Source organism: Condylura cristata, unplaced genomic scaffold (genome assembly GCF_000260355.1).
Source record: "Condylura cristata isolate star-nosed mole 26May11 unplaced genomic scaffold, ConCri1.0 scaffold00015, whole genome shotgun sequence".
NCBI lineage: Eukaryota > Metazoa > Chordata > Mammalia > Eulipotyphla > Talpidae > Condylura > Condylura cristata.
In genome coordinates this window covers 6,567,738-6,582,581 of record NW_004567116.1, presented here as the reverse complement: position 1 = coordinate 6,582,581, position 14,844 = coordinate 6,567,738, and the positions used below count along the sequence as shown (strand labels likewise).

The 14,844-nt window shown below is 41.3% G+C and overlaps 2 protein-coding genes across 2 annotated transcripts; both read right to left on the bottom strand.

Annotated features, from left to right (window-relative positions):
- Nucleotides 1–710: 710 nt before the first annotated feature.
- On the bottom strand, nt 711–1,649 carry LOC101633778 (olfactory receptor 9G4). Its single transcript, XM_004682776.2, has one exon. The coding sequence runs from the start codon at nt 1,647–1,649 to the stop codon at nt 711–713; it is 939 nt and encodes a 312-aa protein (XP_004682833.1).
- Nucleotides 1,650–7,389: 5,740 nt separating this feature from the next.
- Nucleotides 7,390–8,325, bottom strand: LOC101630140 (olfactory receptor 1013). The gene has a single exon (XM_004683469.1). The coding sequence runs from the start codon at nt 8,323–8,325 to the stop codon at nt 7,390–7,392; it is 936 nt and encodes a 311-aa protein (XP_004683526.1).
- Between the last annotated feature and the right edge of the window lie 6,519 nt (nt 8,326–14,844).

Genomic DNA, 14,844 nt, shown 5'->3' with positions numbered 1-14,844 from the left:
CCTCCACGGTAGGCAGCAGGTTGGGACTCAGAGCTGCAGGTGAGCAGCAGCCGCTTCAGCATGAGTTCGATCCCCACCTCGGAGGTGACCCTCATGGCACAGCAGACCTCTCCTGACCCGCCCACTGCTCCTCTCAGCAGTGTACTTTGTCGATCTGCCTGTTCTGCTCCCCACTCTGTCTCACCCCCTGCAACTCTGGCCTGTGCCCTAGCTCTTTATGAATGAATAAATAACTCTTTTTTTAAATTTTCACCTAATGTTAAATGGATGTAGAAGGCACAAAGACACAAATATATTTTCTATATTCTCAATTAGAGCTTTATGAAGGCATCTAGAAGGAATACCTTATAAAAATAAATATTTCTTAAATCTTGAGTAAATTTCCAATAGAAGCAGTTCTAGCCAAGCCTCAAAATCAAAACATGTGAATAGAAATTATCTACTCTCGCTTTCTAAGATCCTTAGGAATAAATTTTATTAAAATCTAATATGGAAAAGAAGTGAAATATGGTATCACAGACCATCAAACCAAATATTATAGGTTTAAAATAATTAAATCACAACAAAATAATAACAAGAGTAGTTTGATCAAAGTTTCAGAATTTTAAGTGTAACTTCTCATATTTAAATGAAAAACTACAACATTTATGAACATTTATGAACCAAGAGTTTGGAAATTGCAGTGAGAGCATTCTACCAAATAGGTGACCTCATGTCTGTGGCTGTAGGGTTTGTATCGCCTTCCAGAAGGCCGCTTTGACATCTTTGTTTCGCACGCTATAGATGAGAGGGTTGAGCAAGGGGTTGATCACCGTGTAGAACAAGGCAGCCAGTTTGTCCTTCTCCGGGGAGTAAGTGGAACTCGGCCTCGAATACATGAACAACATGGACCCATAGAAGAGCATGACAGAGACCATGTGTGAGGCACAAGTAGAGAAGGCCTTGCGCCTTCCTGAGGCCGTGCGGATCTTCAGAATGGCCAGGAAGATGTTGAAATATGAAATCAGGATGACAAGAATGCTGGAGAGGACTGTGAAGCCCACCACACCGAGGAGGACTTTTTCGTAGACCTGGGTGTCTGTACAAGACATTTTGACCAAAGGAGGGACATCACAGAAGAAATCCTCAATGATATTGTTACCACAGAAACTCAGACGGAAGGTGTTGGCAGTATGGGCTATGGCATTCAAGAACCCACCTATGTAGGAGCCAGCAACGAGTCCAGTACAGAGAGAACTGGACATAGCACTTGAATAAAGCAATGGGTTGCAAATGGCCGCATAGCGGTCATAGGCCATGGCGGCTAGGAGGTAGCCCTCAGTGTAGGCCACCAGACAAGAAAAGAAGAACTGAGCTCCACACCCAGCCAAGGATATGCGCTCAGCCTCTGAAACACAAGTGGCCAGGATTTTGGGAGTATACACAGAAGTGTACCAGAAGTCCAAAAAGGAAAGATTGCCAATGAAAAAATACATAGGAGTGTGCAGGCGGGAATCCATGTGGATTAAGATAACCAAGGTCATGTTCCCAGACAAGGTTATCAAATAGAGTATCAGAAATAATCCAAACAGAATCAGCTTCCACCGGGGATTGGCAGAGAAGCCCACCAAGATGAATTCAGTCAGGATGGTGCGATTTCCAAGCTCCATGTCTATAGGGGAGAAAGCCTGAGTAAGAATGGGGAAAATGATGATTTAGGATTTGATAAATAATGATACCAATGAAATCACCAATTAACAAGAGGATTACACATTTATATGACTATCTAGAATGACAGCACTTGGGTCTGTTTTTTGCAATGATCACTGGAGAATGGAACCAGAGTTTGGTTTTGAAATTAGGGGTTTGACATAGTAAATATTGGGTGCAGAGAAATGCCCTCATTGTCAGCAAACAAGAAAAATCACATCCCTGACTCAGTCAGATGAGGTCTTATTAGGTAAAGAAGGGTTAAAATGATCCCGATGTGGCCCTCCCTGGTGGCACAGCAAGTTAAAGCACAGCACTAAGAAGCTAAAGCCACTTCAGCATGAGCTCAATCCCCGCCCTCCCCGCCGACCGGGTGGGGGGGGGTGACCACATGACCTGGAAGACCTCTCTTAACCCACCTGCTACTCCCCTCTGCAGTGTACATCATCAGTCGGCCTGTTCTGCTCCCCACTCTGTCTCTGGTGAATCCTCTCACCACCCCTGCACCTCTGGCCTGTACCCCAGTTCTGTATACACAAATAATCTCTAAAAAAAAATCCCCATGTATACCTGTACATCTATCCAAGTTCACAGAGACACTCAGATAATTTAATATCCATTCTACATTGTTGAGCTTCTATGTGTCTTGTGCTGTAGGGCACAAAAAACCAACAAACTGTTCTATGTCTGCTAGTAAAGTGAGTGTATTTTTGTTCCAGTTGGTGCTCTAATTTCTAATCTGAATCCATGTAATCCTTCCCACAACTTCTTAAGGCAGGTACTGTTATGATACCTGTAGCATTGAAAATTTTCCAAGCTGCAGGACTGATCAACAGAAGAGGGGTATTTGAGCCCAGAATTTTCTTTATCATAAGTGTGTGTTCTCATTGATATGTCACTTATGTCTTTTATAGATGAATTGTTCTCATTGTTTTTTGCTAAGATAACACTGTAACTGACTGATGATCTGAAATCCGTTACTCATTAATAAGAGCTTTACAAATCTTTTTAGGTTTGCCTCCCCCATCACCTCCTCTGGTTGGTATGAGGCATACTCAGAGGTATTTTTTTTTAAAGATTTATTTTTTTATTCATACAGAATTGGGGTACAGGCCAGAGATGTGGAGGGTGACAGGATTCACCAAAGACAGAGTGGGGAGCAGAACAGGCAGATCGGCGAAGTACACTGCTGAGGGGAGCAGTGGGCGGGTCAGAAGAAGTCTGCCACGCCATGTGGTCACCTCCGGGGCAGGCGGGAATCAAACTCATGCGGAAGTGGCTTTAGATTCTCGATGCTGTGCTTTAACCCGCTGCGCCACCAGGGAGGGCCCTCAGAGGTATTTTTTAATAGAGAAGATGCTGACCAATAAAAATAACCCTGGTATGGTGTCAAGAATTCATAAAAATCCATAAACTCTTTAAAGCTCATCACTTGAAGCTCCATAACTACCAGAGAGAAGCTAAAGGAGATTCTAATTTAAAACACGCATGAGGGAAACAGCCTAGTTTTCCCAGGAGCCAGATGACTTTTTCCCTAGCTGCAATGGCTTTAGGAAAATCTAACACTAACAGAGGATTCTGATTTGCCTTCATGTTTAATACATTTACCTTGAAGACAAGGCAGAGTTTGTTTGTAACTAGATGGCACATATTAGTTTTCTACCTCAGGTCTAATCTCCCACTATTAGGAAGCAAGGCAGCTAGGTCTTTAAATACCCGCTCCATAATGTCTCGTCACTGATGGTGTTCAGAGAGGACAAGACTCGACAGTGGCACTGGAAACACAGCTGGGTGTCCTGCCGAGATTGCTTCTTACAGCTTCGATGTCTCTCCTGCTCACTGCACACCGAGCACAGAGGCATTAGACCCACAAAGATGTCCTGTGAGCTGCCTCTGCTCACCTCTGTAGTCCTTGTTCTCACTTTTTACATCTATTTAGGATGTCAGTTCATTGCCAAAGCTCTAACATTTAAAAGAGAAAGAAACAAAACTAAATCACCAATCAGTCCTCTTTGTGATGTTGAGGGGAAAGGGACAAAATCCACTAATTTCCAAGTTCAAAAGTAGATTTTGTTTACCTAACTTTAAATTCCGGATGGCCTTGTGGTTTGTTGAAGCCAATAACTTGCCACATAAGCCACAGAATGTGCATATCAGTCTGGGCTTTTTGCTGAATAATGAGGCTGCGTCCCTCTGTGACCTCACTACTAGCAGGGAGGCCCCAGATTTGTGAAAGGAACATTCTTTATCATCTAGCATCCAGCTAATCTAACAGCAAACCACAGACCCTCAGACGTACGTGCAAGCCCCAGGCCAGCACAGGTCTGCATAGGAACACTTGATTCATGGCATAATTGGAATGGCACCTGAGCTCAAATTCTAATTTAAAAGCTCTTTAATCTTTAGAGTAAATCACTTCCTTTCACATTTATTCACCTGAAAAAGTAGGGAAAATATCAGGGCTGTGCAGACACAGGAAGTACTTAAATAATGGTGGCTATTATTTTTTTCAAAAGGAAAACTAATTCCTGACTTATGTATAAAAGCTGAGTTTGAGGAAAACTAAAATATCAGGAAAAGTTTCTAGAAGAAAACAGAGTAGGCCACAATGGTGATTTCAAAAGTAGATTCTGTTTTTCTACCTTTGACTCTGGGGTGGCCTTCTGTTACGTCTGAGCCAATGTTGCAATATTCTTCTTCCTTCTAATTGGTCTACAGAGTCATCCGTCTATAATCTAATTCCAAATAAGTGTGCGTTATTTGCCAAAAAATGGTTAGTCATGACATTCACGCACAATAAACAACCCTATTGTGCCCAAATTATTCTAAGGCCAAGTCTAGTTCTAAACCTCACCTACAGGTCCTCACAACAGTCTCCTGCCCACAGCCGAACCCCCACGTCGTCTACCGTTCACCCCAGCAGCGCTCACCCAATCAGTCTCTCAGGCCCAGCGTGGAAGATGTTTGCACTGTCTCTCTGCCTGAAATGCTATTTCCAGAAACGATCAAGGCTATATCTCCTCTATGAGAGTCAGTGCTCCCATTTCCTCGCAGTTCCTTTCAAATGCCATTTTCCTGTTAAAGCCCATCCTCGCCAGTCTATGGGAGACTCCGTGCCTTCTTCCCACCAGCAATCCCTAACTGTCCTATTTTGCTCTGGCTCAGCTCTCTTTTCAACGAGACCTGTCATCATCTTCTAACTCCTGCTTTGAAGCCAGTTGGCCATCTCCACCCCCTGAATGCATTCACCACAGAAGATTTTTCTGTTTTGTTTCTGCAGACTCCCAGAGTATAGAACAGCAACTCATCAGCAGTAAATAATTATTTGTGGAATAAGTGGATAATTACCTTTATATTCTGAGGCTTTCTCCTCCCCTAAAGTACTATCACCTTCAAGCTGAGCTCCAACTATTCAGGACATATATATATATATATAGCATCACGATAGAATTTCATAGACCATTAGTTTGTTCCTATTTAGAAGACTGGCCGTGAGTGTGTGTGTGTGTGTGTTTCTGTATTAACAGTGATCCTTGGAGAGCCAGGCCAGACTCTGTATCTCCTTTCCAACTGCAGCTACGGGAAGCCAAATCACCTCCCTGCCTGGTGGGTAACTTACCCTTTCTCGCTTTCTCGGGAAGGACACTGATGCAATCGACACTCTCTTCCCTTTCTTCTGCGTGGTGGCAGGATTTGGACCCAATATATGTATTTCCTTAATAGCCCTCTGTGTTATTATTCTTTCACACAATAAGTCAGAAAAACATGCCTCAGTCTCTGAAGACTCATTTAAATTTCATTTGGAGTTTGGGGATGATATAATAATTAAGACATCTGGAAAGAGAAGTGTTTTATTAAGAGTATAGAAGTCACAATATAATAATCAGGTGCTTGATGATAGAAACTGTCCAAGATGACTAATTAGACTTTTCCAGACTGCGTCACATGGTTCATGTTTTTGTCCTCATCATACAGTCTTCTATGTCCAGTTTCCCTTCTTTGTCTCATTATCCAAAAAAACCTTATCAGTCCAAACCCTATCAGTATGAATTGAATTGCATCTACCATAAGATTTTATTTTAAAATCCTAACACATAGATGCTTAGAGTGTGACTCTATCTGGAGACAAGGCCGTGTAGAGGGTGGTTGAGTAAAAGAAGAGGATCCTATCCCCAATAGGCCTGGGTATGTCACATTAAAATCTAATAGAAATGTAGCTGCACAGAAATAGCAAGGAAGCTGTGCTTAAAGCCGCCGAGACTGTGGCATCACAGCAGGACAGCAGCTCTCTGCGAGCCAGGAAGGAGGCCTCAGAGCAAAGGCACCTGATGGCATTTGAAGTGGGCCTTGAATCCTCCAGAACTGTGATGAAATAAGCAGTGCAGTCACCCAGTCTGTAGTACTGAGTTATGGATATATGCCTAGCAGAGGGATATATCAACACCAAACGAGTCTTTTTGTTTTTGTTTCTTAAACTTTAAGCCTCATGTGATATGTATAACGACTACCAACATTCAAATAAGCTATGTATGATAACAAATATTCTCTGATTTTTCTTTAATTCATATGTAAAACTGAATTTGCAAGAAAATACAAACCTTTACCAAACCTTAATTTTTTGCCAATCACTGCTTCACCTAGTGGAAATTTTCATTGCAAACCTCTTTTGGATGTAAAGCTTTTTGTGACCTACTTATTCCTACATCTCCGTTCCTGGCTGTTGAATAGGCTTCCACTATTTTGCTCTTGATTTATCACTTGTGAGGAAGCCTCTGTGTCCGTGGTGTATTTGTACTTTCTTGTATCTAATCCATGGAAATTTTTATGTTACAGTTTGCCAAGAAATTTGAATCAGAAATGAATTAAACTTGTCCCTGAAGGAATTTTCCTATAAACACTTTACTCAAGATTCCTCACTCTATCTTACAAAAGAGTCTGGAGAGGCTGAGTTGTAGGCTGCTTTCTTATGTTTTCACCTGCTAATTAAAGGTGGTAAATCAGTTAATCCTGACAAATTGTTAATCCCAACAATCCAGCTAGTCCTGACAGTGGCCCCATAACTATTTGCATCACTTCCCCTTAGGTAAGAGATTAGATTAAAATAGTGCATAAAGGGCCCTCCCTGGTGGCACAGCAGGTTAAAGTGCAGCCCTAAGAAGCTAAAGCCTCTTCCGCATGAGTTCGATCCCCACCCCGGAGGTGACCCATGTGGTGCAGCAGATCTTTCCTGATCCACCCCCTGCTCCCCTCAGCAGTGTACTTTGTCAATCAGCCTGTTCTGCTCCCCACTCTGTCTCTGGTGAAGCCTCTCACCACTCCTGCTCCTCTGGACTGTACCCCAGTTCTACATGAATAAATAAATAAATATAATTTTTTTTAAAATAGTGCATACAAGCAATTTACAAACTGTCAAACTAGACTATTTAAAAAATAAATCTTCTCTTTCAACCATTGTAAAATTCCAGTAATTCTATAGCTCTGTCTATTTCAATCAGTATGTAAGTAGCTTTTTTGCATGTGACCACGACTCATTTAAAAACATACTCAAATACATTTGCGACAACTTAAAAAGGCAAGTGCAGATTAATGTTTTTACATTATCGTGACTTTGTTGTTGCTCATTTTATTTCTTTGAGAGTACAGACTAATAATGACATGGAGATCATCTATACATTAAAATATAGCCAAGCTGACCTTCATTTAAGAAAACTTTGCTCTGCCTACCATCTTCTTCAGGGCATCTTTAACATCTTTATTTCTTAAGCTATAGATTAAAGGATTCAGCATTGGTATCACCACAGTATAGAACACTGACACCACTTTATCCCTCTCCAGTGTGTAGCTAGTACTTGGCCGAGAATAAATGAAAAGAATTGAGCCATAGTACAAGGTGACAGCTGTCAGGTGAGAGCCACAGGTGGAGAAGGCCTTGAGACGGCCTTGCGCAGAGCGGATCTTCAAGATGGCAGCAATGATGAAGAGGTAGGAGGAGAGAATGAGCACTGTGGGAGTGATGACATTGGAGGCGAGTATGAAATAGAGCACAGCCTGGTAGCTCTCCTTCACATCACAGGCCAGCTTCACCAGTGGGGGCAGATCACAGAAGAAATCATCAATGACATTGTTCCCACAGAAACTCAAAGTGAATGTCTCACTAGTGATGATGGTTGAGTTCACAAAGCCACCAAGGTATGAAACGGCAATAAGACTGCTACACAATCTCGAGGACATGGCCTGGGCGTAAAGGAGGGGCTTGGAGATGGCCACATAGCGGTCATAAGCCATGGCAGCCAGCAGGTAGCACTCACTGTAGGCCAGCCCAGCAGAGAAGAAGAACTGAGCCAGGCAGCCAGCAAAGGAGATGCTTTTGTCTTCAGAGATGCAGGTCATGAGGATTTTGGGAGCATAGACAGAGGAATACCAGAGATCCAGGAATGACAGGTTGCCAATGAAGAAATACATGGGTGTGTGGAGCCGAGAATCAGCACAGATCAAAGAGATCAAGGTGATGTTTCCTAAGAGACTGAAGATGTAAATCATGAGGAAGATGAAAAAGAGGACTCTCTGCAGCCACAAGTCTGTCGTGAACCCTAAAAGTATGAACTCTTTCACTTGGGTGAAATTTTTCTCATCCATCAATGTTGGGTTTCTAAGGTCCCTCTCTGAAAAGAGAGATAAACATCTTATGACTTAAGATACATCATCCACTTCACCCACTGGTTTTCCTTCTGGATCACTGGGAACCCGACTGAAGCATCAGTGTAGCTCCTAGTGAGACATGGCTAGTCTAGGTGAAGATCGTTCTTTTTAGATAACTGAGAAATTAGTTCTATGCTGCCTTGAAAGACCAATTATTAGTCATATGACATCTGGTTTCGCCATATATTTTTAAACTGTTTTCCTCCCTTTGAGGAGGGTAATTTGTTTCCCCCCTTCTTACTTACACTTAGGGTGTCCAGGGAACAAATGGAAGAAACATAAAGGGAAGATGAAGAATTGCTCTTTCCTCTTCTTGCCCATTTTCCTTTTTGTCTTTCCTAAAGAACAACATTATTCTACCTGTATTTGCAATATGCTTGGAGGTGCATTTTATATGAATTCCTTGAAAACAGTAAATATATTTTATTCAACTTTTATCCATAAAACAAGACAATAGTTATGCATAAAATAACTAAGGGGTAATGAAAATTAGAATAGAATTGCTTCGGTAATAAGAATTTGAGGCTGTAGTTACCTGTATGACCCATATACTACACTGATAGGAAACCTAAATATTGATCCATCAGTCATTGATTCCAAATCCCTAGAGAATCAAGAGTCAAAAGGAAAAAAGAGGAACGAAAAATGCAATCTTGGCCAACTGAGGGGTTTGGGGGAACAGGGTAGACTGAATTATGAACCATAAAGATATCTGGATTGTAGTTCCCAGAAACTGCAAATTTTGCTTTAAATAGGAGTAGTTATTAAAAATGATTGGATCGCGTCTCTTATAGGTGAAGACTAGAGTGGGGAAAGAGGAATAAGGTAAGGTAAAATCAAACTAGTAACAAACCTGCAACACCTGACCGTAGAATTGCTGCTACTGGAGGAGGGATGGGGGAGCCAGAGCAGAGACGCGGGTGCCAGAGCCGTGGGGGAGGCTGAGGGGCACTGTGGTGGTGAGTGGGGTGTGCACCAAATACCTAAAGGCTATGGCCCCAGCCCTCTAAGTCACAGACTGTGTTGTAAACCAGGGTTGCCTCAGTAAGGGCTTTCTTTTTAATCACTTAGTGATTCTTTTTGTTTTTGTTTGTTTGTTTTAAAGATTTATTTATTTATTCATACAGAACTGGGGTACAGGCCAGAGATGTGGAGGGTGAGAGGATTCACCAGAGACAGAGCAGGGAGCAGAGCAGGCAGATCTACAAAGTACACTGCTGAGGGGAGCAGCGGGCGGGTCAGGAGAGGTCTGCCACGCCATGTGGATCTCCTGGGGGCAGACGGGGATCGAACTCATGCGGAAGTGGCTTAAGCTTCTTAGTGCTGTGCTTTAAGCCGCTGCGCCACCAGAGAGGGCCCTCTTTTTGTTTTTAACTGCAATGTTAAGACTACCAGGACAGGCTGTAGCTGCAGCCATAAATACCTTTATGAGAAGTTGTGACCACCAACACAAGAGGAAGAGGCTGCACCGAGTCCCACCCGAGGATGCCAGGGCCACACAGACCCGGGCCGACAAACTCTCCAGCAGAGCTTCTGGGTGGGCTGGGGCTCCCCAACACTATGGTTTACCCTGGGAGGTTGAGCTAGAGCTCTGCCATCCAGAACTGTGAAAAAATAAATGTTATTGTTGGGGGGACCAAGTTTGTGGTAATTTCTTATTACAGCACTTTGGGCAGCTCAACCTCCACACACCTTCTTCTCTCCTTCAAGATAGGAGACAGGACTATTGCTGACAGATGGGGGAGACAGGACCCTGCTTCTCTGTCAGAACCCAGAGGTGCCTATTGGAACTGGCCGTAGCCGACACAGGGCTGAATTGTGATTGACAAGCTTCTGAACTGGCAGGAGATATCATAGGGCTATTAGGTCCAAGACTTCCAAATCTCTTATGCTGGAAGCTTAAGAAAAAAAAAAACTAAATTTTAGCTTTATGCTAAATTTAAATTTAAATTTAAATTTAAGCTACAAAAGTAAAACATTGCTCTCTTAGAATCTACCGGATGGTAAGCTTCTCTTCAGGTTTAAAATAACTATTAATGTCATAGTTGTCAGAGAAGAAATTTTTCAGTAAAAAAAAGAAAAAGGCTTGGAAAGTGATATTTTAGTTCCCTGGGTAGTTCACAGCTATCAATTGCCAAGATCACTTTGAGCAAAATGATTCCTGGAAGCATAAGACCAAGAATAAATCTGATCTTTGCTGGATGCTGCCAATTCTAAATAAAATTGTGGTCTCTAAAACTTTCTAATAGAGCAGGACTTTTTAAGTTCATTTGAAAACTATAAGTTAAAACTACATTTTGCGCTCACTGTGATCCTGTATATCTCCGTAATCTGTTCTTTAGACAGATTAGTTGTACTTCACACGGATCTCTGTTTAAACCGTGAACATCAAGAGTTTCATGTGTTCTCATGCAAAAACTTTCCCTTCTAGGAAATTACTGGACTTGTTTCCAAAAACTACCATCAGAAATGAAAATTGCATAAGCCCTTTTTCCCAAATTTCACTTGTTTTTCTGTACTGTCATTTTAATATAAAATAAACAGTCATACCAATGTATCCATGCATGGATATGAGCATCCGTGCTTTCATGAATAGAGAAAGGACTTAAGGGCCCTCCCTGGTGGCACAGCGGGTTGAAGCACCGCACTGGGAAGCTAAAGACACTTCCGCATGAGTTCGATTCCCGCTTGCCCGGGAGGTGACCACATGGCGCGGCAGACCTCTCCTGACCCGCCCGCTGCTCCCCTCAGCAGTGTGCTTCGTCGATCTGCCTGTTCTGCTTCCTGCTCTGTGTGTGGTGAGTCCTCTCACCATCCCTGCACCTCTGGCCTGTACCCAGTTCTGTATCCATAAATAAATAAAATCTTTAAAAAAAAAAGAAAGAAAGAAAGAAAAAGGACTTGATATGGCTTACTGTGAGGTAGAAGACACAATTAATAAAACAAATTAAGAAACATAAAAGAAAAATGAAGACCTGGATATGAATAGAGGCAAAGATGAAATCTGTTGCACACCAACAAGTCCTATCCTCTGCTCTGTGCAGACCTCCAACTGATGAGAAATTGTAGCAGGTACATAATAATGCTACTAACTATATATAGTAGCATCCAAAAGACAAGTAAATCCACCTAAAGGTTGAACAAAGTATTACCATTCTTGATGTCTTGAGTGTTAAAGTCATTTTTCCCATACTTCCTTATAAAGATAATGAGTAAAATACCATGCATTTTCCTGGGTAGCATTCTTATGTATGTAGACACTCAAAAGGAGACTTTCGAGCTTGCTTCAATTACCATTCATTTACTTGAAGCTGGCTGGAGGTTTTAATGGATTCAAGGGATGCTCAGAAACCTCCGCATAAAATATCTCTTCTCACCATTTCTCGCACACCTCCTTTCACCACGGGACCTCCTGAAGGGGAAGATGCCTCTAGGGTGGTCCCTCAGAAGAAGAGAGTGTCCTACTGAACTCTCAGTCTTCTCCAGCTTAATGTGCCTCTCTAATCCTTGTTAATCCCTGATGACACCACCTACTTTTCCAGTTATATATTACTGACGAGCATACCATGTGGTCTCAAAGAGATATCTATGTGTCTATATAGTAACCAAATATATTACTATATTTAATAGACTGGTATTGGTATTAATATTAAGTATTAATATATTCATACATGTATGTTATATTTACATATTTATGAATATATTTATGTATAGAAATATATTAGAGATACAAAATGAATATATGTCTGTAGATATGGATAGACATTACATTTGCAATATAAATATTTAATATGTATATTATGTGATGTAATATTTAATATAGAGAGGTATATACATATAATACATACAAATAAATCATAGTTATTAAAAATAAAATAGAATTATAGAAAACTATAATAAGCTATAGCTACAAACAAAGATATAGACTTAATTAAAATTGTACACCTCCCAAGGAGTTTCTATATCTTTGTGTTTCACGAAGAATTGTGTGTTCATTTGATTATGTTCAGAATTAGATTTGGCTTTGTTCATAAAGTGATTTACTGACCTTTTTCCTTTGGTTAATTAAAAGCACAACATCTTATGCATATAAGTAGTCACTGCAGTTGACTTCAAACTCAAGTCCAGAAACACCTCCCATTACCTTGGAATTAAAAGATTCTCCTATTCATTCAACAGGAATCTTCTTTCAAACAGTAACAATACTGAAAGGATATATAAGCTTGAGTGCCCCTCTGGGATTGCTGTTAAAAGTCAGGGAGATTGCGGTGGGGTGACGTCAGGCAAACAACTGCCATTTTCAGTGACTTTTTAGAATGAAGTAGGGGCAGATTCCTTATGGTATAGGTAACTGGTCCAATTAACCTACAAAACCCTTCTGATTTGTGAGTTTCAGTCATTCAGTTGAGACAGAGCATTAAATAGGAAGAAATAATCCCTGGAAAACTCAACACTTAGATGCTCAAGAATTATTTGCCACTCATGATGATAATCATGATAATGAAGAATTATAATCCTTCAACAGGTGGATTTTCATTTAATGTCTCCATTTTACAAATGATGAAACTGAGAAGCAGAGTTTGAGAAACTGAAATGGAGAGACAAAATGGGCAGAACATCATTTCTACATCTTTATTTCTACATTTTACCTTGATGACATTTATTCATTCAAAATATATTTATCAAGCAACTGGGCACTGAATTTGATGGAAGAGACCCAGTTGTGAAGAAAGTAAGGTCTGTGGTGAGTGCAGTTGTGGTTAAGGGGTGAGCCAGGGACACTGGTGATGAGTGTGAACCCCTACAGCTCACCAGCCATGCTCCCCTAAGCATGGCACTCAAAAGCAACCTGCTGCAGGCTTCCCATCTATTAAGTGTAGAAAATCCTTCTGTCCACTGGGAAGATTAAATGAGATCATAGAAAGAGATTTTCAACACATATAACTAACAAGTAAAAGCAAAAAATGAAAATAAATTTGAAAGACCCACTACTTGGCCATGTGAAAGTTATAAGGTCACAGGTGAGTCCCTCAAACTTCAGTCCATACTCATCCACCATGAAGAGTCTGCTGGAGACACAGTAACAGCACATCCCGAGACGGCAGTATAAGAAAGACCTGATGTGAGGTGATCTTGGGGAAGATTTAGCAGTAGTTGACCTGGAACTGAAGGATAATAACAAACCCACTGGCCAGGGTGGGCCATGACGGAGAGTTTTTGGGTTTCAGGGAAGGGAAGGAGAACAATATGGATAAACTTAGAGTTTACTGGAGAAAGGAATCTATAGTTCAATATGCCTCACATGGGAAAGTGGTTAGCAGTGTTGTTTGCCTGTAAGCACCCAGCCATCACTTATGTTCATTAAATCTTAAGGATGAAGCAGGCACAGTACTAACTCAGTCATCCCTCAACAAGTCACGTAGTCATTATCTTCAACACAGAGACAAAAAAGATTGATGAAATTACCCATAATATTCAAATGGCCAGAGGCAGAACCAGAATTTGAGTTCTGGCAGTGGGCAAAAAAATAATAAATCTTGTTGGAGTCTGCACCACAATTTTAATAATGTTTTTTTGTGAACTAGGAAAAATTGAAAATGGGAGCTATTTTCATCTGACTTCCCTAACACCTCACATATCCTAAATTGACCATTTGCATGAAGTCAGCAGGTCTTCTCTGTTTTCTCCAGATATTTCTCTTGGGTTTATTTTTTCTTCTTGTTGGAAATTTTTGCTTCATCCTTATTGAACTCACCACACCACAGTCACTGGAGATATCAGCAGCCTTGGGCTGTTCTACTTACTGTTTCATGGAACTTCTTAACACTGTACCCCCCACTTTCAACCCACCCTCCTCACAGCTTCTCTGACAATTCTCAAAAAGAATGTCAGAAAATAGGGTTATTTTACCTCAAACGCCCATTCTAATGTCTCATCTCGAACCTCCCTTTACCCAGAGAATTGAACCAAGACACTTAACCACAGGTGAGCCTCCCGCCAGACAGCCCATCACAGGGTGCCCTGGTCTCCCTCACGTCCCCAGTTTGTTTTTTCCTCCTTGGTCATCCTACCTCAGGAACATCCCGCTTTTTCTGGGACTGGGGGAAACACCCTGTTTTCCTGATGGCATTAATATCCAACTTTTATTCGGGCATCAATGAGGTAGGACTCTCAGTTCAAAACATCAAGAGGGTGTGTTTGCTTCTCGGTAAGGTCCGTGGCTCAGAACGTGGGCAACAGCTTTCAGATTTGCGTTTCTCACAATGCAAATTCTGAGAATGACACAGATACCCCCGGAATGGATTTTTCCAAACTATATTGGCAACAAATGGTTAACTAAATAAAATTGCCTTTAAAAATGTCTTAGAACGCTATCCTTTTAAACTTAACTACTGTAAACCAGTCGTCAACCCAATGCTAAAACCACCTCTCGTGTTAACCTTTTCTCATTTTATT